Source organism: Bos indicus x Bos taurus, unplaced genomic scaffold, assembly GCF_003369695.1.
Source record: "Bos indicus x Bos taurus breed Angus x Brahman F1 hybrid unplaced genomic scaffold, Bos_hybrid_MaternalHap_v2.0 tig00011740_arrow_arrow_obj, whole genome shotgun sequence".
Classification (NCBI taxonomy): Eukaryota; Metazoa; Chordata; class Mammalia; order Artiodactyla; family Bovidae; genus Bos; species Bos indicus x Bos taurus.
In genome coordinates, this window is record NW_020867915.1 from 52,836 (window position 1) to 73,581 (window position 20,746).

The 20,746-nt window shown below is 44.5% G+C and overlaps 1 protein-coding gene and 1 long non-coding RNA gene across 2 annotated transcripts in view; both read right to left on the reverse strand.

Moving 5' to 3' along the window:
- The window catches only part of LOC113889307, a 30,349-nt gene extending 16,447 nt beyond the window's left edge, over nt 1–13,902 (reverse strand). Inside the window, exon 1 of the long non-coding RNA XR_003510224.1 lies at nt 13,471–13,902. This is a non-coding gene — a long non-coding RNA (uncharacterized LOC113889307). The remainder of the gene's footprint in view (nt 1–13,470) is intronic.
- Nucleotides 896–3,649, reverse strand: LOC113889306 (protein FAM209A-like). Its single transcript, XM_027536015.1, has one exon. The coding sequence runs from the start codon at nt 1,497–1,499 to the stop codon at nt 954–956; it is 546 nt and encodes a 181-aa protein (XP_027391816.1). The 5' UTR covers nt 1,500–3,649; the 3' UTR covers nt 896–953.
- Nucleotides 13,903–20,746: the final 6,844 nt, after the last annotated feature.

Sequence of the window (20,746 nt, forward strand, 5' to 3'; positions counted from 1 at the left end):
TGCTTATATCTTTCCTTTTCTCCTTTGCTTGTCGCTTCTCTTCTTTTCACAGCTATTTGTGAGGCCTCCCCAGACAGCCATTTTGCTTTTTTGCATTTCTTTTCCATGGGGATGGTCTTGATCCCTGTCTCCTGTACAGTGTCACGAACCTCAGTCCATAGTTCATCAGGCATTCTATCTATCAGATCTAGTCCCTTTGAAATGGCCAAATACAAAAATCTGACAAAACCAGTTACTGGCAAAGATGAGAAACAACAGGAACTCTCATTTGTTGTTAGTGGGAATGCAAAATGGTACAGTCAGTTTGGAAGCAATGTCTAACATAGCTAAACATTGTCATACTCTATGATCTAGCAATTTTGCTCCTAGATAGTTCACCAAATGATTTGAAAGCTAATGCCCACACAGAAACATGGACATGAATTTTATAAAGCTTAACTCATTCCCTCTCTCTCTCTCTCTCACACACACACACACAAATTGGAGGCAACCAAAATGTCCTTTACTAGCAGAATGTTTAAACTAACTACAGAACATCAATATAACAGAATATTATTCAAGAATAAAAAGAAATGGGCTATCAAATCACAAAAATAAACGGATGATACCTTAATGAATGTTATAAAGTATAATAAGCTACTCTGGGAAAGGGTATACACTGTGAAAGTGAAAGTCACTCAGTCATGTCCGACTCTTTGTGACTCCATAGACTGTACAGTCAATGGAATTCTCCAGGCCAGAATACTGGAGTGGGTAGCCTTTCCCTTCTCCAGGGGATCTTCCCAAGCCAGGGATCGAACGCAGGTCTCTCAGTCTGGAAAACACTGCATGATACCAATTATACCACATTCTGGAAAAGGTAAAATTGTAGCACGAATAAAAAATATCAGAGGCATTTTTCCTTTTGCTGCAAAATACTTTTATTAGTTTGGATACACTTTGTCAACACTCAACTACTCCTCTTCTTCTTTGATGTGAAAATCCACTTCATCGGGGTCTCCGGTGTCCCATACCTCAAGTATTGTAACATTATTCCGTGCGTCACCAGGAACCTCGATATTGGGACATTGGCATTGATCACCGGTTGCCGCAGTGAGTTTCATATTCTTCACCCTGGACATAAGGTTCATCAGTGACGTCTCGGACTGGGTTAAGGCACCGCACATAGAGTCTTTGTAGGGGGAATCCCTTATCTTCTTTCTTCCTGGAGAGCCAGATGAACAGCCCTGACGGCCAGGAGGAGTGCCCGCATTACTTTCGTCATCGCCTCCAGGAAACTTCAGGATCACCAAAAACATGAGGAAGATTAACAGCCAGTGCCACTTGCTCCCAAACCAGCCTGGGGCATACTCTGGTTGATTCTGCCGAACGCGGAAGTGCCTTCCACTGGGCACCATCCTCGGCAGTTCTTCGGCTTCATCTCTCAGAACATAAAACACATAGGCAAAGACAAACGAGATAAACGTAGGCCAAAAAAATAACCATATTACAGAGCGCATCGTGAGCTGAGACCAAGTGGCTCCTGGTGCGCTGGTCTGCGCTGGCACCTGGAGACTGAGGACCAGGCAGGGCTGGGCCCTTGGTGACGTCACAGAGGGCCCCACCCCCACCAGAACCCATGTGGCCAGGGTATGACTTCAGGGCAGAGGGTAAGGCGGCCTGCAGGGGTCAACCGGGAGTAGGGCTTAAAGGGACATGGGGCCATTTCCAGTGGGCAATTGAAAAAGAGGCGAGTGACAGAGTGCCATCCCCATGCCAGTGTATTCTTTCTGAACCTGGTGTTCTACTGGGAGGGTGGGTCCATTTTCTATTTTTATTTTTCCATTTGTTGAATCCAGACACTGTGGTGAGCAGAGCAGAACCAGGGGCATGTGCCCCTGTGGAGCAGACAGCCAAGTGGGAAAGAAAGATATTAAACCAGAGGCCACAAACTAGGAGCCACTGATGTTTTGTGCGGCCTACCACTGTCCTAAAAATGATTGTGCTCAGTGCTAAGTCCTGTCTGACTCTTTGCCTCCCCATGGACTGTAGCCTGCCAGGTTCCTCTGGAGAAGGAAAGTCAGGGGCATCACCAGTGATGCAGTAGGGGTGGGCAATGAGGTAGGTACTCTCTAAGATCCTTCCCAGATCAGAGGTTCTATGATCCTGCATGGCAATTTCCCAGAGGGCAGGGATGCACCTCCTGGGCAACAAGCAGTGGAACTGGCACATCTCTGGGGAGTTGCTGAGTTGGCAAAACTACACCGTCTCTGATGCACGTGTGGATGAGCAAGTACTGGCTGCACTCCTCCTCCCCGTCTGTGCATGTCTAACCGCCACATGTGTTGGAAGGTGACCTTGCTCTGCAGGTGTGGCTTGAGAGCTGTGTTCCTTTTCACTGTCCTTCTCTAGGAAGACGACCCTTCTTTGTGCTGTGTGAGTTGAAGATCCGAATGCACGTCTATGGCTGCAGCACTCGGCACTGTGCCTTTCTGTCTGGGCCGGTGGTTTTCACACTTGAGTGTGTATCAGGGTCTCCTAGAGGGCTTGCAAAGTCCCATTTTGCTGGATCTCAGTCCCCAGTCAGTCCTGGGTGGGACTTGAAGACTGCCACTTCTGCAGGTCTCTGGGCAATACTGAGAACCACCATCCAGACAATGGCTTCACTCACAAAGACGTGGCTTCCCTCTGACTGCTGTGCACTGAACCTGAGGGGCCAGTGGGAGTGGAGTGGCAGCAAGAGCACCGAACTGGAGCCTGAAGACCAGGGTTCTACACTGCACCTGCCCTCTTGAGAGCTGTGTGACCTTAGGCAAGCCTCAGCACCTCTCTGTGCCTGTAGCTGCCCAACAGGCACAAGGATGCGATGAAGTTGGTGACTGCTACTCTGGATGTTTCTGCAATTCAGAGTTGGTCTGTGACTCTTGTCCTGAGCCTAGTCTTCCCAATTGGGAAGCCAGATACTCCCACAGCACCCCACCCCCAAGCATCCAAGTGCCCACTTCTCTCCACAATCACTCCCAGCTGGAGTGGTCCACTTGCTTGGGGGTCTTCTTCTACAGCCAGCCCTGTATGGAGCCCAAAGGGTGAAACTGTTGTCTTCCTCTTAGAGATCCACATCTACCACTTGGGGGTATGTGTGTCTTGCATGTGCTATTTCAAACGCCTTTCAGCACTGAGATAAGGATACAGAATCCTAGAGCTAGTCTCCTGCCGGTAAACTCTGATGCTAACGACTTATTGTGTTACCTTGGGCAAGTTAGTTAACATCTCTGAGCCTCACATACCCGACTTTAAAATTGAGAAGCAGTACCTACTTCATGGGATTGCTGTGAGGACTAAATGAGATCATGTATGCAAGCCTTTACTCCTGGCACATAGTAAGTGCTTAACATGGTAGCTGTTGTTTCTCAAAAAGAGGATAATGGCCTCCTCTATAACATTAGAGATGCAGGAATGCTGAAAAACACTATGGTTGCAGATGTCCTACTTTCTTAATTCCTCCCATGGTGCATAAGAACAATAATGGTAATACATATGTAGTGACACTAGGGCTTCCCAGGCAGTTCTAGTGGTAGCGAACCTGCCTGCCGATGCAGGACATGTAAGAGGCTGGAATTCGACCCCACAGGATTCAATCCGTGGGTTGAGAAGATCCTCTGGAGAAGGGAATGGCAACCCACTCCAGTATTCTTGCTTGGAAAATCTCATAGACAGAGGAGCCTGGCGGGCTAGCATCCATAGGACTGCAAAGAGTCAAACCCGACTGAAGTAACTTAGCATGCGTGCATAGCAATACCTTACGGAAATGGATATTTCACATTTTTGAGAACACTATCCACTAGATCCTCTCATTCCATCTTTATCACACTGTAAGAACAAGGCCACCACATTGGTGTGGATCTCAGGATGAGCTGAGATGTTCTGAAAACACTGCTGTCTACAAGCCTCCCATCAGTAGGCTGCTTTTCCCTATGTGGATTTCTGCTCCTGCATGGGAGAGAGAGCATCCTGGGCCATGGCTGCCAGCTGGGGAGGCTCCAGGGACCCTATCTGGTACTCAGCCCGTTTTTCTCAGGTACACATCAGGCCTAGAGGCTGCTTCCCATGTGGCAAGATTGCTCACGCTCTGTTTACTGCATGCCTTGCTGCTGCTGCTGCTAAGTCACTTCAGTCATGTCTGACTGTGTGACTCCATAGACAGCAGCCCACCAGGCTCCCCCGTCCCTGGGATTCTCCAGACAAGAACAGTGGAGTGGGTTGCCATTTCCTTCTCCAATGCATGAAAGTGAAAGTGAAGTCGCTCAATTGTGTCCGACTCTTCTCGACCCCATGGACTGCAGCCTACCAGGCTCCTCCGTCCATGGGATTTTCCAGTCAAGAGTACTGGAGTGGGGTGCCATCGCCTTCTCCGTTCTGCATGCACTACTAGGCCCCAAATATCCAAATGATGCTAATTGGATGACTCGGGGACTTCTGATACTACACATAAATGAAACCAGAATAATGCTCTGGACTTTTTCAGTTCCACTTATTAGGACAAGAAAAATCAGACCACCCTTCTATGCTGCCAATGACACTTACTAAGGCAAAATCATGAAGATGGCTCTGGCTGTGGTGTTACCACCACACTCAGCATTAATTAGAGTTCACTGATTTGTGAGGAATCAAGCACAGGAGATTCAGAAACTCATTATGGTGCTTAATAATGATTTGTTTCCTCACCAGAAATTGGATAAGGATTCTAGATTTCAGTGATTTCACTTCCCTGCTCTTTTCCTTCCCTTCATGCTTCTGTCATCACTGACTCAGCTGGAAACAGAGGTCAATGGCAGGTCCTCTGTGTGCATGCTAAGTCGCTTTAGTCGTGTCTGACTCTTTGCAACCCCCTGGACTGTAGCCCTCCAGGCTCCTCGGTCCATGGGATTCTCCAGGCAAGAACACTGGAGTGGGTTGCCATGCCCTCCTCCAGGGGATCTTCTCAACCCAGGGATCGAACCTGCATATCTTACACCCCCTGCACTAGAAGGTGGATTCTTTACCATGGAGTCACCTGGGAAGCCCTGTCTGATGTTATTTCATGGTTAAATTAAGGTTGGGTATTTGAAGCAAGAATACCACTGAAGTGAAGTTGTGCAGGGTGGGGTTTTTTGATTGTTCCTTGCCGTAGCCCCAGTTGACTAGATCAGGCCCTGACATATGGGAGGTGCTCAGTACTCGTGAAGACACAAAGGAATCAGACCCCAGGCACTTGCACTCCTTTCTGACCATGGGAAGATTATGTTCTTGGAACATCACATTCGTTGGGAACCTCTTATACCTTTGAGGAAGAAGGAAGTAAGCAAACTGGGTATGGAGAAGGTTCCCTACCACAAAGTTAAACAACAACAGGTGAAGGAACCCAAGTAGCATAGGGCCCAGTGAGAGGAAAAATGCTATAACACTTAGAGAAAATGATAGAAAAAGTATTGCTACTTTAAAAAAATAATAATAACCTCCCACCTACTATAGACTGAAGGTTTGTATCCCCTCAAAATCGGTATGTTGAAATTTAATCCCCAATGTGGTGGTATTTGAATGTGGGTCTTTGAGAGGTGATCAGGCAATGAGGATGGAAACCTGATAAATGGGACAGTGCCCTTATAAGAAAAGGCCCACAGAGCTCCTTTGTCTCCCTCTGCCACGTGAGATTATAGCGAGAAGATGGTCATCCACAACCAAGGAGTGGCCTCACTAAATTTGCTGGTACCTTGAACTTTATACTACAAAAAATAAATTTCTGTTGTTTATAAGCCACTCAGTCTACAGTATTCCGTTGGAGCCACCAGAACAGATAAAACATTCACCCAAACAAAACATTTTACCTTTCATGTGAAAGTAAATGGCTCAGGCCACAGGTTCTGAAGTCAGATTGGTGGATTCTCAATTTGGCTCTGACACTTACTAGCTAGGTAATGATGAACAAACCTCTTAACCTCTCTGTGCCTCATTTTCCTCATCTGCAAAGTGGACATACGATTACTAGTAATACAGTAGTGTTTTTCTGGGGAATGATGGAGGTAATACAGGTGAGCAGCTTAATGTGTTCAGCTGCTTCAATCGTGTCCAATGTTTTGTGACCCCGTGAACTGTAGCCCTCCAGGCTCTGGTCTATGGTGTTTTTCAGGCAACAATACTGGAGTGGGTTGCCTTTTCCTACTCCAGGGGATCTTCCCAACCCAGGGATCAAATCCGTGTCTCTTGCGTCTCTTGCATTGACAGGCAAGTTGTTTACCACTAGCACCACCTGACCCACTCCAGTATTCTTGCCTGGAAAATCCCTGTGGACAAAGGAGCCTGGTGGGTTACAGTCCATGGGGTCGCAAAGAGTCAGACACGACGGAGAGACTAAGCACAACACAGCACAGCGCCACCTGCGAAGCCCTGTCTGATGTTATCTCATGGTTAAATTAAGGTTGGGTATTTGGAGCAAGAAGCTTAGAGCCATATCTGAAACATAGTAAGCACTCAACTTTCCAGAACACTATCCAATAAGTCATCTTATTAGATATTCAGAGCAATCCCTCAAGAGCAGATATTATGACTTTCATTGACCAATAAAGAAATTGAGCATTAGGGAGTTCCCTGGGGTCCAGTGGTTAGAATTCAGTGCTTTCATTGCTGTGACCCAGGGTTCAATCCCTGATCAGGGAACTACAATCCCACGAGCTGCATGGCATGGCCAAAAAATAAAAAACAACAGAAAAAAAAAGAAGAAGAAGAAGAAAAAAATTGAGGCTTAGAAAAGTGAAGATTCACCTTAGGCCTCCTAAGCTACTGAGCGAGAAAGCTGGAGAAAGATATAGGTCATATCTTTCCTAGTCCAGTGCTGTTTAGATTTATCTCTTAGCATCACACTCTTCTTGGTACTGGAGAGGATCTGGGATACTCTCAACCTTCTAGAATCTTCCAGCACAAGTGAGAAAGAGAGAACAAGCGTTCTAAGATAGCCCAGCAACTCTCCACGGAACAGTGGTCATACTGACAACCATAGGCAGCTTCCACCTTATACCGACAGGGCTTCTGGGATGGTTGTTTGAACCATGGGAGGTATTTTCCAAGGGAGGTAACACTGTGAGCAAGGGTAGGCACCCAAGCCAGCCTACCAAACATACTCATAGCAGATCACGGCTGCTGGTACAGAGCCTGGCTACTGATGCGGTTCCTGGAGCACAGTTTTTTACAGGGGTGGGGAAAGGAGGCAGAGGCTGGGGAGGAAGGTACAGCCTGGGTTCTGCCAGGCCTTGATGGCCCAGGAAGAAAGTCGGCTTTGGTTCTACATGTGATGGGAAACCACTGGAGGCTGTCAAGCCAAGGAATTATTTTATCTGATTTACTTTTGAAAGAGCACTTTGATGCTATAGTAGAGAACCATGCAGAACTGATTCTGTCGTGAGACAGACCTGGACTTGAATTTCAACTCTTTCCCTTCATAGATTGAACTTTTTCTGTGTAACAGAGACAATAATAGTATTAGGAGGATGGGATTGACATGTACACACTGTTGTATATAAATTAAACAACCAATAAGGACCTCCTGTATAGCACAGGGAACTATACTCAATAATCTGTAATAACCTATATGAGGAAACAATCTAAAAAAGAGTGACTATATATTATATATCTCTATAACTGATTAACTTTACCTTATACTTGAAACTAATACAACATTGTAAATCAATTTACAGTTCAATTTTTAAAAATAGCATTTACCTCACATGTGTGCCGTAAGGAGTACAACAGATAATATATATAAAGTGCTTAGTCCAGTGGCTGGCCCATAGTAGGTGTTCAATGTGTGTCAGCTGCAATTATTATTATTAGTTGTTGTTGTTGTTTTATTATTATAGTAACAACTTTGAGAAAATACACAGGATGTGATTCAGATTAAGTGTTAGGTCAATGCGGGTTGGAATAAACTCTTTGGACTCCTAAGACCTGACACGATAGTGGACTCTTCAGGTGCCAGGTGGGGAGATGGAAAAGGTCTGTCTGGGGGTACTGCCAACTAACTACATCCTTTCTTCCCAGCCCAGGACATGCTCTTGCCTGTGGCTGTATCGCTGCACAGGACTATGTCTGGGCACTGAGTGAGATGACAGGGAAGGCATGGATAAAGAAGCACTCTTTCCTCACCATTCGTATTAGTTCCCAGAGTCCCAAAGGGTCCATTCATTCAAAAGTGCCTCCTGTGTGCTAGTCCGATACTGGGCCATGCCATCTTTCCAGCAACGGCTGAGTCACAAGAACCCTGGGGGAAGCCCCAGTGCGCTGACCATCACCTTACTCTGTGAGGATTATGCAATGTGGCAACTGGGAGGAGCCAGGGCCAAGGCTTCTGGTGGCTGCTTGGCCATCGGCTTCTCCTTGGACTCTGGTTTAGCTATTCCTTGGCATGAGCAACAGGAGGTTATGAATCACCCTCCAGCCAGGAGGGGCAGACTGGGATAGCACTGCGACCCATGTCTCAAATGTGCCCTGTGCCACAGATTGACCACGCCCAGAGAATGGTGATGAAGTGCAGGGGTTTCTCTTCTGGCACACTCCTGAGCTTTGCTGTCTCATCTGGCTGCACCCAGTTCTTACAGTCCCAAAGCCTGTCTGCTTCGTGGAGCAGAGGATTGCAGAGATACAGCATGCCCTCTCAGCAAAGGGAGTTGTGTCATGCCAACCCATGTCTAGGCTGTCTGGCTCTTAGGTAAGCTTGGTGTGCCAGGAGTGTGGCAGGAATGACTGGGACTCAAGCCAAGGTTCTATGCAATTCACCTGCCACTTTATCCTGCTATTACTTCTTATTCAATGCTTTAACATTTACTTCCATTGATTTTTTCTGTTTACTATTTGTTTGGCTGCATTGGGTCTTAATTGCATCATGTGGGATCTTAGTTCAGGTATGCAGGATCTAGTTCCCTGACCAGGGATCAAACCTGGATCCCTGCATTTGGGAGCAAAGAGTCTTAGTCACCAGATCACCAGAGAAGTCCCTAGTTCCATTAATTCTTTCAAACATTTGATCATTCACTTAATCAACAAGATTTTAAAATTTTCATTGTCATTGAAGTATGTAGTTGATTTACCATGTTGTGTTAGTTTCTGGTGTACAGCAAAGTGATTCAGTTATATGTAGATATGTATGTTCTTTTTCATCTTCTTTTCCATTATGGCTTATTACAGGATATTGGATATAGTTCCCTGTGCTATACAGTAGGACCTTGTTGTTGACCCATCCTATATATTAGAGCTTACATCTGCTAATTCCAAACTCCTAATGTGTCCCTTCCTCATTCCCTCCCTTCAACAACCACAAGTCTCTCTCTATGTCTCAACAACAGTTATGGAATTCCAACTCCGTGCTAGGCACTGTGGAAGGTGGCACAGACACATGAGACAAAATCCCTGCCCTCAAGGAACTTACATTCTGAGGTCTGAGACTAGATCATTCATATTATTTATTTCTCTTCAACTCTAACCCCACCTCCAGATACTACTACTGCCCCACTGCTGCCGTGCTCCTTATATTAAAACCTTGAAGCAGCTGTTTATACTTATTGTCTCCAAGTCCTCTCCTCCCCCTCCTTCTTGTTGTTTAGTTGCTCAGTCATGTCCAACCCTTTCCAGCATGATAGAATGCAGCATGCCAGGCTTCCCTGTCCTTCAGTATCTCCTGGAGTTTGCTCAAACTCATGTCTATTAAGTTGATGATGCCATTCAATCACCTCATCCTCTGTTGCCCCCTGCTTGTCCTGCCCTCAATCTTTCCCAGCATCAGGCTCTTTTCCCTCTTCCATGGAGTCTTCCTCCCTGTACACATGTACCTCCCAGACTAAGTTAGAAGCCACCTGCTCTGAACTTCCAGAACTTGTTAAGAGTGGGGGCTTGAGAGTCAAACCTGTGTTTGAATATCACAGCTGTACCCTCCCAGTTCTGTGATCTTAAATAAGTCACCGATCTTTTCAGGGCCTGATTATCCTTATCTGTAGAATGGAAATAAAATTATATAAGATATTTCAAAACACCTAACTGAAAGTGAGTCAGTTTTTTATATCAGGTGGCCAAAGTATTGGAGCTTCAGCTTCAGCATCAGTCTATCCAATGAATATGCAGGGTTGATTTCCTTTAGGATTGACTGGTTTGATCTCCTGGCTATCCAATGGACTCTCAAAAGTGTCCTCCAGCACCACAGTTCAAAAGTATCAATTCTTCGATGCTCAGTCTTCTTTATGGTCCAACTCTCACATCCATACATGACTACTGGCAAAACCATAGTTTGAGTATACGGAACTTTGTCGGCAAAGTGATATCTTTGCTTTTGAATATGCTGTCTAGGTTCATCATAGCTTTTCTTCCAAGATGATCTGATTTACTATTGTCTAATATCAATAACCTCAGATATGCAGATGACACCACCCTTATGGCAGAAAGTGAAGGGGAACTAAAAAGCCTCTTGATGAAGGTGAAAGAGGAGAGTGAAAAAGTTGGCTTAAAGCTCAACATTCAGAAAATGAAGACCATGGCATCTGGTCCCATCGTTTCATGGGAAATAGATGGGGAAACAGTGGAAACAGTGTCAGACTTTATTTTGGGGGGCTCCAAAATCACTGCAGATGGTGATTGCAGCCATGAAATTAAAAGACGCTTACTCCTTGGAAGGAAAGTTATGACCAACCTAGATAGCATATTCAAAAGCAGAGCCATTACTTTGCCAACAAAGGTCCGTGTAGTCAAGGCTATGGTTTTTCCAGTGGTCATGTATGGATGTGAAATTTGGACTGTGAAGAAGGCTGAGCGCCGAAGAATTGATGCTTTTGAACTGTGGTGTTGGAGAAGACTCTTGAGAGTCCCTTGGACTGCAAGGAGATCCAACCAGTCCATTCTGAAGGAGATCAGCCCTGGGATTTCTTTGGAAGGAATGATGCTAAAGCTGAAACTCCAGTACTTTGGCCACCTCATGCGAAGAGTTGACTCATTGGAAAAGACTCTGATGCTGGGAGGGATTGGGGGCAGGAGGAGAAGGGGATGACAGAGGATGAGATGGCTAGATGGCATCACTGACTTGATGGATGTGAGTCTGAGTGGACTCCAGGAGTTGGTGATGGACAGGGAGGCCTGGCGTGCTGCGATCATGGGGTTGCAAAAATCGGACACGACTGAGCACCTGAACTGAACTGAATATAGCTCTTGCTGCTATGTGGAGGGCATGAGTGAAAGAAGAGAAACAACTTCAGGGTGACCTAAACTAAGCTGGTGCCTGATGTCCCTTTCCATTTAGACAGAAACCTGAGAGCAAAATACAAATTCTGCTCAGATAAACACAGACTCAAGGCCACTGTTTTCTGGAAACCTTCCCAAAGCTATGATTCCATAGATTGCTAGCTCTGTGACCAGTGGCTCAGTGGTTGGAATATGTATGCCATGTCCAGCCCTACGGACAAGGCCCCCTTGATCAGTAAGGCCCCCTTGATCAGTTAATGGGAAAGATGGTTACTAACAAGAACACAATACAGTGATAAAGAGATTTTAAGATGTGATAGCAGCATTCATTCATCGAAATTTTAAAGAGCCCCACTAATCCCCAGCACTGGGTCTTTTATGCTTTCTAGTTGGTAGGGTGCTAGGTGCTAGGGAGGAGAAGAAAGAGAGAATGGGAGAGAGAGAACTCAGCTCACAAGGGAGCTTATACATTAGAGGAGGAGATCAAGACATGAACACAAACAGAAATCACACAAAATATATTGAGGTTAAGTATCCAAAGGGAGATAGAAATACAATAAATAATTGTCATTTATTTAACACTCAATGTATGTGAAGCACTGTGTTAAGTTTTACATACATTCTCCTGTAAGAGTCATAAGTCTATGGAATAGGTAATATGATCACCCATGATGCTATAATAGCAGCTAACATTTATTAAGTGCTTTATATCAGCCAGGCATTGGGTTAGGTGTTTTGAAATATCTTATATAGTTTTATTTCCATTCTACAGATGAGGATAATCAGGCCCTGAAAGGATAGGTGACTTATATAAGATAACAGAACTGGGAAGGTACAGCTGTGATATTCAAACACAGGTTTGACTCTCAAGCCCACACTCTTAACGTGTTCTGGAAGTTCAGAGCAGGTGGCTTCTAACTTAGTCTGGGAGGTACATGTGTATAGGGAGGAAGACTCCATGGAAGAGAGAAAGTGTGAAGATGAGAAGGAAAGAAACTATACAGGGCCTGGCAACTGGCCTCACTTGGCAGAGCTGGCGGTATGTGATGGGGAGAACCTGTCTATCACTCCAGACTTGGTCTTGGGGTACCTTGGTTCTTGGTTCTCCTAAGGCCCCAGAGAGTTCAAACATCTTTAACTACCCTTCAAAGAAGGATAAGGTTTAGATTTGCAAACTCAAAACATGATGAGCAAGGAGTTGGCAGACCCTTCTTTAATTTATGTCTTCGGTAGAAGCAGCCTTTGACATTCATAACATTGAAAACAAGATCCCAGACGGACAGGGAATCCAGGGGAGGCAAAACCCAGCAACCAACACCACATCTCAAGCCAGCAAAGAAAGTTCATCATGCATCACTGCTTACACAACAGCAAAAATTCGCCAGTGATGTAAAGCTCCATCAATATGGGATTGATGAGTTAAGTTAGGATGCATCTGCAGAAAAGAACACTGTGTTGTTCAAAAGGATGAAGTGAAACTATATATTCTGACAAAGAAAGACATTTCCAAAAGCTTATAAGGTAAAAAAGTAGGTCACACAACATTCTCTGTAGCATGATTCGATTTATATCACAGATCTGTGTTTATGAATACACAAAACCACGAACCACAGTTATCCAGAAGTTGGTCATCACAAAGAATTACAGAAGGACTTTCTAATTCATATACTTTTGAATGCTGCTGACCTTTACATGCTTATATTACTTTTATCATTGGAAAAAGTACAATAGTTTCCATTTTACAAAACAAAAGAAACCTTCTTGGATCACCTTCCATCCATCCTGACTTTTGTAACTACAACATATCTTAGGTTCAGCAGTGCATCTGAAATTATATCCTACCACTTTCCCACAAATGACTTAAGACAAGACAGTGATATATTAACCAGGTTATAACACAGGTGAAATAGACTGGCAATTGATCAAAAATTTTACACAAAACATAGGTAGCAAGCAGGAGAAAAGTCACCAGAGAAAGGCCACAGGGCTTTTCCACTTTTACTAGTAACTTAGATCAGTGATCCCCAACCTTTTTGGCACCAGGGACTGATTTCCCAGAAGACCATTCTTCCATGGACTAGGGAGTTGGGGGGCGGAATAGTTTCAGGATGAAGCACGCACATAACATTTATTGTGCACTTTATTTCTAATGTAATGGTGCTGCTGATCTGACAGGAGGCACCAGTCTGTGGCCCGGAGGCTGGGGATCCCGGACTTAGATGACACAGAAAACGTACTTACCACGTCTGAAGATGACCCAAAACTGGCGGGGATATCAAATTTGTTGAAGAACAGAACTGAGATTCAAAATGAGCTCAGAATGGCTGGAGTACAGGGCTAAAATTAAAAGAAGTAATAAGGTGAAAATTATAAGATAAAGAAAAATATTCTCAAAAATTTAAAAGTCTATTTTGTGAGGCCAGAATAAGGGAAGCATGGCTTGGCAGCAGGTCACATAAAAACAGGCAATTCAAAAAAGATCTAGCAGTTCAAGTTGACCCATAGCATAATGTAACTAAATTATGTAGCTGCTAAAAATGGAGCACATTTTAGGTTGTATTAATTAAAGTATGGCTTCTAGACCCCAGAATATAATTGTCACACTTCAGTCTCTGCTGTTCTCTCCCAGAGTCTCCTGTTCCAACCTATGCCCCACATTGCAAGAGGATCATTAACAAAGGGAAACATCTCCAGAGGATGGTCACGAACTTGACAAAGGAGCTGGAAACCATCCCATAACAAGAGTGGCTCTTGAAGGGACCAGAGACACAGGGTCTAAAAAAGAGAAACATCCCATATAGGATACCCGCATGCTTTCCAATCTCGGAAGCATTCCCATATACGTACTTAACTGGGTTGCTCAGGTGACAGAACTAGGACTACTGCCACCTAGTGGTAGCAAGGAGGCAGATTTTTCAGTAAACCTGTCAAAAAAGGCTTTCTGACCTTGAGAGGGTCCTGCAGGACGTGGAGTAGCCTGGTAAGACTGTTATTTTAAGACAAGGATGGATGAACAGATACCCAGTGGCAGAATCACAGTAACCAGGGCCCTTTCAGCTTTAAAAGATTACATCTTTCTCCTATGAGATCGCCATGTCCTCCCTGGATCAATGAGCCTCTCTCTGTGGTCTACAGAGTGGTAAGGACAGCTGGACAGGAACTACTGAGGCTGTCCCCTCTTGCTTATTGTTATCCAAGACCTGGGTGGGCAAAACTCACTGCTTATCTTATATTTTTATTTGACTTATTTAGTTTTGTTTCCTATCCTCATCTAATGGGCTATAAGTATAAGCAGGGATCCTGTATGTCCTGTTTTTGGCTAACTCTCAACCTCTGGAATATCAGTAGCAGATGGTAGGTGCTCAGTAAATATTTAACGAAATGAGTGCTGCTGCTGCTGCTGCTGCTGCTAAGTCGCTTCAGTCGTGTCCGACTCTGTGTGACCCCATAGACGGCAGCCCACCAGGCCCCCCCGTCCCTGGGATTCTCCAGGTAAGAACACTGGAGTGGGTTGCCATTTCCTCCTCCAATGCATGAAAGTGAAAAGTGAAAGTGAAGTCGCTCAGTCGTGTCCAACTCTAACGACCCCATGGACTGCAGCCTACCAGGCTCCTCCGTCCATGGGATTGTCCAGGCAAGAGTACTGGAGTGGGGTGCCATTGCCTTCTCTGAACGAAATGACTAGTGCATCCCAAATTGACATCATTTTCAGAAGTTTTAATTTTCTCAATAAAAGACATTTCAGATTTAAGAACCAGATCTCACAATAATAACAAGCAGTTGTATCTTAGTAGTAGGATTCCAGGTGATTTTGTTTGTTTCTCCATTTCCCCAATTTTTTTTATGCAATCATATTGCATTACCTAGCCATCGTCATTGTAATAGCTAACATCTACTGAGTGCTTTCCTTGTGCCAGGCATGGGGATAAGCACTTTACTTGGATTAATTCATTTAAGCTCACAATAGCCTTTTCAGTTGGCACTAGTATTACTCCCATTTTAAAGACAGGAAACTGAGAAACAGGGAGGTGATATGACTTGCCCAAGGTGATGCAACTAATATCAGGCAGAATTCAAAGGCCATGTTATTACCCCCTGACATCAATGTAAGATGAAAAATGATTACGATGAGAATGACAACTAACATTTCTTTAGTCCTAATCATGTATAATATGTGTTAGTCACTCAGTCATGTCTGAGTCTTTGTGACCCCATGGACTATAGCTCTCCAGGCTCCTCTGTCCATGGGATTCTCCAGGCAAGAATAATGGAGTGGCTTGCCATTCCCTTCTCCAGGGGATCTTCTTACCCCAGGGATTGAACCCGGGTCTCTCACACTGCAGGCAGATTCTTTACCATTTATTTGTATAAGGTTCTGTGCTGTTTCCAAAACATGACCTCCTTCAATGCTCAGAACAGTCCCTTAAAGTGGGAACTATTATTATGACCATTGTACAGTATCAGCCCCTTCTGTAACGTAATCAACCATGTCCACTGCCCCACCTGGACTCTATTTTGATTTCATGAGAATCATACTTTTCTTGATTGTCTCTTCTGCATTCCAGCCAAGTGAAGAAGTGATTATCTGCCAGTCACTACTTGAACCCTCCACTCTATGGAGATTAGGTCTCCAACATAGATAACTGTGCTGTTGTCCCTTTCTAGAATGTCCTTCTCTCCTCTTTCACCACAATCCTACTAATTTTTTTTTCCAAACACAGCTCAAATGCAACTCCCTCCAGGAATCCTTCAGTGATCAGCCCTTTCCACCACAATCTCTCTTATTATACAGCCTGTACATTTCATTCAGCCTGGTCATCTCTGGCTTGGTAGTGCTGGCTGTCCTTCAACTCACATATGTCCCTTTTTCTCAGTTAGACTAGAGCTCACAGAGGCAGCTAGGTCTTGAGTTTCTTGGCATGCCCTGAATAAATGGTCTCTTAGCTTCCCCTTAGTAGGTGCTCAGTAATTATTTTGCTGATTTCATAATGATAATCTCACCTCACAGCTGTAAAACATTGTCTTTTCCAATAGGTCTCATACATATTGTCTCACTTTTGCTTCAAAGGAGACAGACAAGATTTTACTTTTCTCATTTTCACAGTAAAGTAAGTTGAAGGCCAGGGAGGCTAAGTAAGCTGTCTCAGGTCACACATCTCAGAATTCAGCCCAGCCCTCTGGACTCGAAGCCCCAGATTCTTTATCCTAGAACACACTGATTCTACTGGAAGGTACCGCTGGCTGGGAGTAATGCTAATAACATTCCTATAAAGACCTTATCTTGATCCTATCACTGGAGCGAAAGCAATAAAGAGTGACAAGAGGCCATATCCACGGTTGAGATTGGGAAGGCAGGTAAATTCACACACTCTGTGCCGAGAAGTGCCTGGTGCTTATCAGATGGGTGGTGATGACTGTGTTATATCCCCTGTGAGGAGGACACTTGGGACTGAACAAAACGTTGTCCTCCACAAAGGCCAGCGTGGCTCAATCCTCAGCAGAAGTGGGGCAGTCCAGCAGGCACGGGGTGAATGAGAGAGAGCACTAAGAAGCAAGAAAGGTGGGTTCAAGATCCCGCTCTGATCCTATCTAGCTGTGTGACCACAGGGAAGGTGACCAGCCTCTCTGAGGCTGTACTTCCTTCCTCACTAGTCGATGTCCCATGACAAAGCCTCTCATAGACCCTGTGTTCCACGAACTGGTGATCCACAAACCAAATTTGGGCCAGGAACATATTTTCTTGGGCCCAAATACTGTTTAAAATCGTTTTGATCTGGTAAGCAACACTTAAAAATCAGAAGATTTTATAGAAATATTCAGTTTCCAAGCTTTCTAGAAAAAAATAGGAAGACCTGGCAACATTAAAAAAGTGGAAGACTTTACATAAAATTTGATTTCCAGTCTTTCTAGAAAACAATATCTGGATATACGTGATTATTTTTGTACATTGTTTATTCTTTACAATATAACATGATAGGTTTTGATAAGTAGCACAGAGAAAATATAAAGCAGATAGGGAGTTCTGAAGTAGTAGGGCAGGGGAATCCAGCAAGGCCTGCAGTTAACAGAAGCTGCTCTGAGAAAGCCTCACTGCCAAAGGAAGCTATTCCCAGGACCACAATGGGCTGGAGTCCAGGTGTTTCGGCTCCCTTTAGATGGCGCGTGTAGGGAAAGGTTTAGGAGTGCTAATGCCCTTTACATACCAAGTAGGGAGTAAGAAGACACTGACCTTGGCTGATGTGAATTGAAACACAATTTTAAGCTTATTTTTTGATTTCACAAAGGCAACAAAAGAGTTTCAAGTGGTAAAATAAGTATCAAAGTCTGAGAGAAGGAGACAAGCAAATTGTATTTACAAAGCATTCGCTAATCAAGAGCAACTAAACACCGTCATTCACCCAGATGCATTTTCTGTCTAATGGGGGTCAAAGCAATTAGCCTGATACCTGTAGCAATATCCTGCCTTGCCCTTACATCTCAGGCCAGGGCCATTACAAGGTATCAGAACTCATTCTAATCAGAAAACAACCAACTCTGTCAACCCAAGCACAGCATGGCAGAGACGTGAAGAGGAGAAATGGATCCTACTCCATTCTCTTGTTGGCCATTTATTGTCTGGGCTGGGACCTGACAGGTGATTTCTCTGGATACCAGTGTTTCTAAATGGAACATAGCACCCATTAGTACACTCCAACATTTTGGGTCATGATCTACAGTAAGAAATATGTTTGTCATTCATATAGCACACATTACTAAATATATATATATATATATATATATATATATATATATATATATATATGTAGATAGACAATAAACATATCATGAAGCAAACCTTACCCTTATTGTGTGTATTGTGCATTATTATTTCCCTGTTCATCCCCCCCTCCTTTTGTTAATCCTGATCACTACTCACTAAATTGATATTCTTAGCCATGGGTAATAATTGGCAGCTTGAAAAACACTGCTTCAGACTAATGGTTCCCAAATCTGGTGCCACATCAGAGTCCCTTGGAGTCCTTGTTAAATACATATACTTCTGCTCCCTTCCAAACCTACAGAATCAGAATTTCTTCAGCGTGAGACCTAAGAATCTATATTTTCTTTTACCAAGGACCAGCCATACACTGGCATTAAGACATCACAGTTCTCCTCAAGACGTAGAAGCAAATAACAGCAATCACAGTCATTACTATCAAACACCTACTTCATGCCAGTGCTGCCAGCATAAGCACTTTCCATTCATTGACTCACTTAAATCCTCAGAGCAACTCCACTTTATAGATGAGGAAACTGAGGCTCAGAGAGTCTCCACTTTATAGATGAGGAACTGAGCTCAGAGACATAGATAGAGAGGTCAAGGAAGTGGTGGGGCTATGATTCATGGGGGCTCTGTTTCCATCCTTACTGATCCCTCCACCCTCTCCCCTCTGTAGTTCCAGAGACCTTGGATCTATGCTAGATGTTCTATACCAATTCAAGTTCAAGACCATACCCCAAGGGTTCCAACCAACAAAGGCAAGAAAAGGTGTAAAACAAAACAATAAGAGCTGCACTTATATTGAATTTTGACTGTCCAAAGCATATGTGTGTCTATTTTCTCCACATTTATTCCTTTCAGGTATCCTGTGAGGCACAAAGTGTTAGTCAAAGTGTTAGCTGCTCAGTTGTGTCTGACTCTTTGCAACCCCATGGACTGTAGCCCGCCAGGCTCCTCCATCCATGGAATTCTCCAGGTAAGAATACTGGAGTGGGTAGCCATTCCCTTCTCCAGAGGATCTTCACACCCCAGGTATCAAACCCAGGCCTCCTGCATTGCAGGCAGATTCTTTACCATCTGAGCCGCCAGGGAAGATGGCAGAAGAGGCAGAAAAAAGAATACAGAGACACAAAGAGGGGAAGTGACTTACCAAGGTCTGACAGCAAATCAAAGAAAAGCTATCCCAGGCAGGGTCTACTACCGACTCCCCAGGCAGGGTCTACTACTGCTCTTGGGCTGGCTTTCTCCAGGGTTTCTAGATCCACCCCACTTCAAGTCTATCTCCCTTTAAAGTAGAAAAGGAAGAAGACCTGGTACTTTCTGCCTCCCTCTTTACAGGATTTACTATCAACTTCTGAAATGAGCACACTCTGTATACACACTGCCTGAGGGACAGGTTGCCCCAAACCGCCTACACAAGGCTGTACTGAAAACTGGCAGTATTTCTGTTTTTGCCATATAATTTGGAAACAGAAAACTCTGCACCATGCTTCAAAGAAAACTAATGGATTCAAGGATGAAAGGAAAAGGCATTATCCCTCCCACACAAGGTAAATGCCACCAGCCAAGAGTGAGGCAGTGGTTGGAAGTCACTGCCGAGCAAAATGTTGTGAGCCCACAGAAAGCCAAGGCGGTGGACTGGATCAATCTCTGTGATGGCAGAAAGGGGCTGGAGGGATGAATGACCCCCATTTAGCTTCCTTGGCTGAGACCCTTCCTCTGTTGAGAACATCCCTTCTGTTTCTGCCACAGAAAGGGGTGTTGTTCACAATGTGTATACATTTATGTGACACATGACTAGCTCTTTATCAAACACTCTTATTGATTCTAACATTTTTCTTCACCCCTTCCCCTTCACCATGCAGGTTGTTCCCTCTCTCCCCTTAACAAATCCCAAGGATCATCTAACACACACACTATTTGGTGAAAATAAAAGCAAGCCATCCTTCTCTTGGCCTCCATCTCCCCATCTCTAAAGTCAATTATTGTTGCTTAGCAGCTAAGTCATGTTCGACTCTGTAACCCGCCAGGCTGGACTATACCCCGCCAGGCTCCTCTGTCCATGGGATTCTCCAGACAAGAATACTGGAGTGGGTTGTCATTTCCTTCTCTAGGGGATCTTCCCGACCCAGGGATCGAACCCGAGTTTCCTGTGTCTCCTGCACTGGCAGGCAGGCTCTTTACCATGCACCACCTGGGAAGCCCACATAAAGTCAATGAGTTAAACCAAATGGTCTGTTAGGTCCCTTCTCTAGTTCTAGGATGCGGATAAAGTATGTAGGTAAAGCCCTACATATAGCCCACAAATGTGACTCAGGATCTGAGCAGGGAGGGGCAAACTGATTTCAAATTGTGTTTTAAACAGTTGTCTTTTGTTAAAGGGGGTCCAAAAGGTGGGATAAAGAAAAAAAAGAAACATTTCTACCATGCCCATGATCGGGCTAACATCCTAACAACGAAGGTCACTCTCCTTTTTTCTGTCTCTTGCTTTACTTTTTGTTCTCTCTACACGTGGTTGCAAAGCCTGCCTAGTCAGTTGCCTCTTCCCTGTGTGTCAGTTTCACATCCCAGGTGAAGGTGCAGGGAGCAATCTGGCCCTGTAATAGCCGAGGTTACAGCCACGCAGAGCTTCAAGTTAATGCCAGTCTCACCTCCACAGAAGCACTCCACTTGATGTCAGAAAAATTGGAAGAGGTGTTAAATTTGCTTTGTGATTGCAACTCCTTTTTAGTTGGGGGAGGCTGGCTTAGGATTTGA

Excerpts from the sequence above, each read along its gene's own strand:
- LOC113889306 (XM_027536015.1), bottom strand. The coding sequence starts at position 1,499 with ATGCGCTCTGTAATATGGTTATTTTTTTGGCCTACGTTTATCTCGTTT.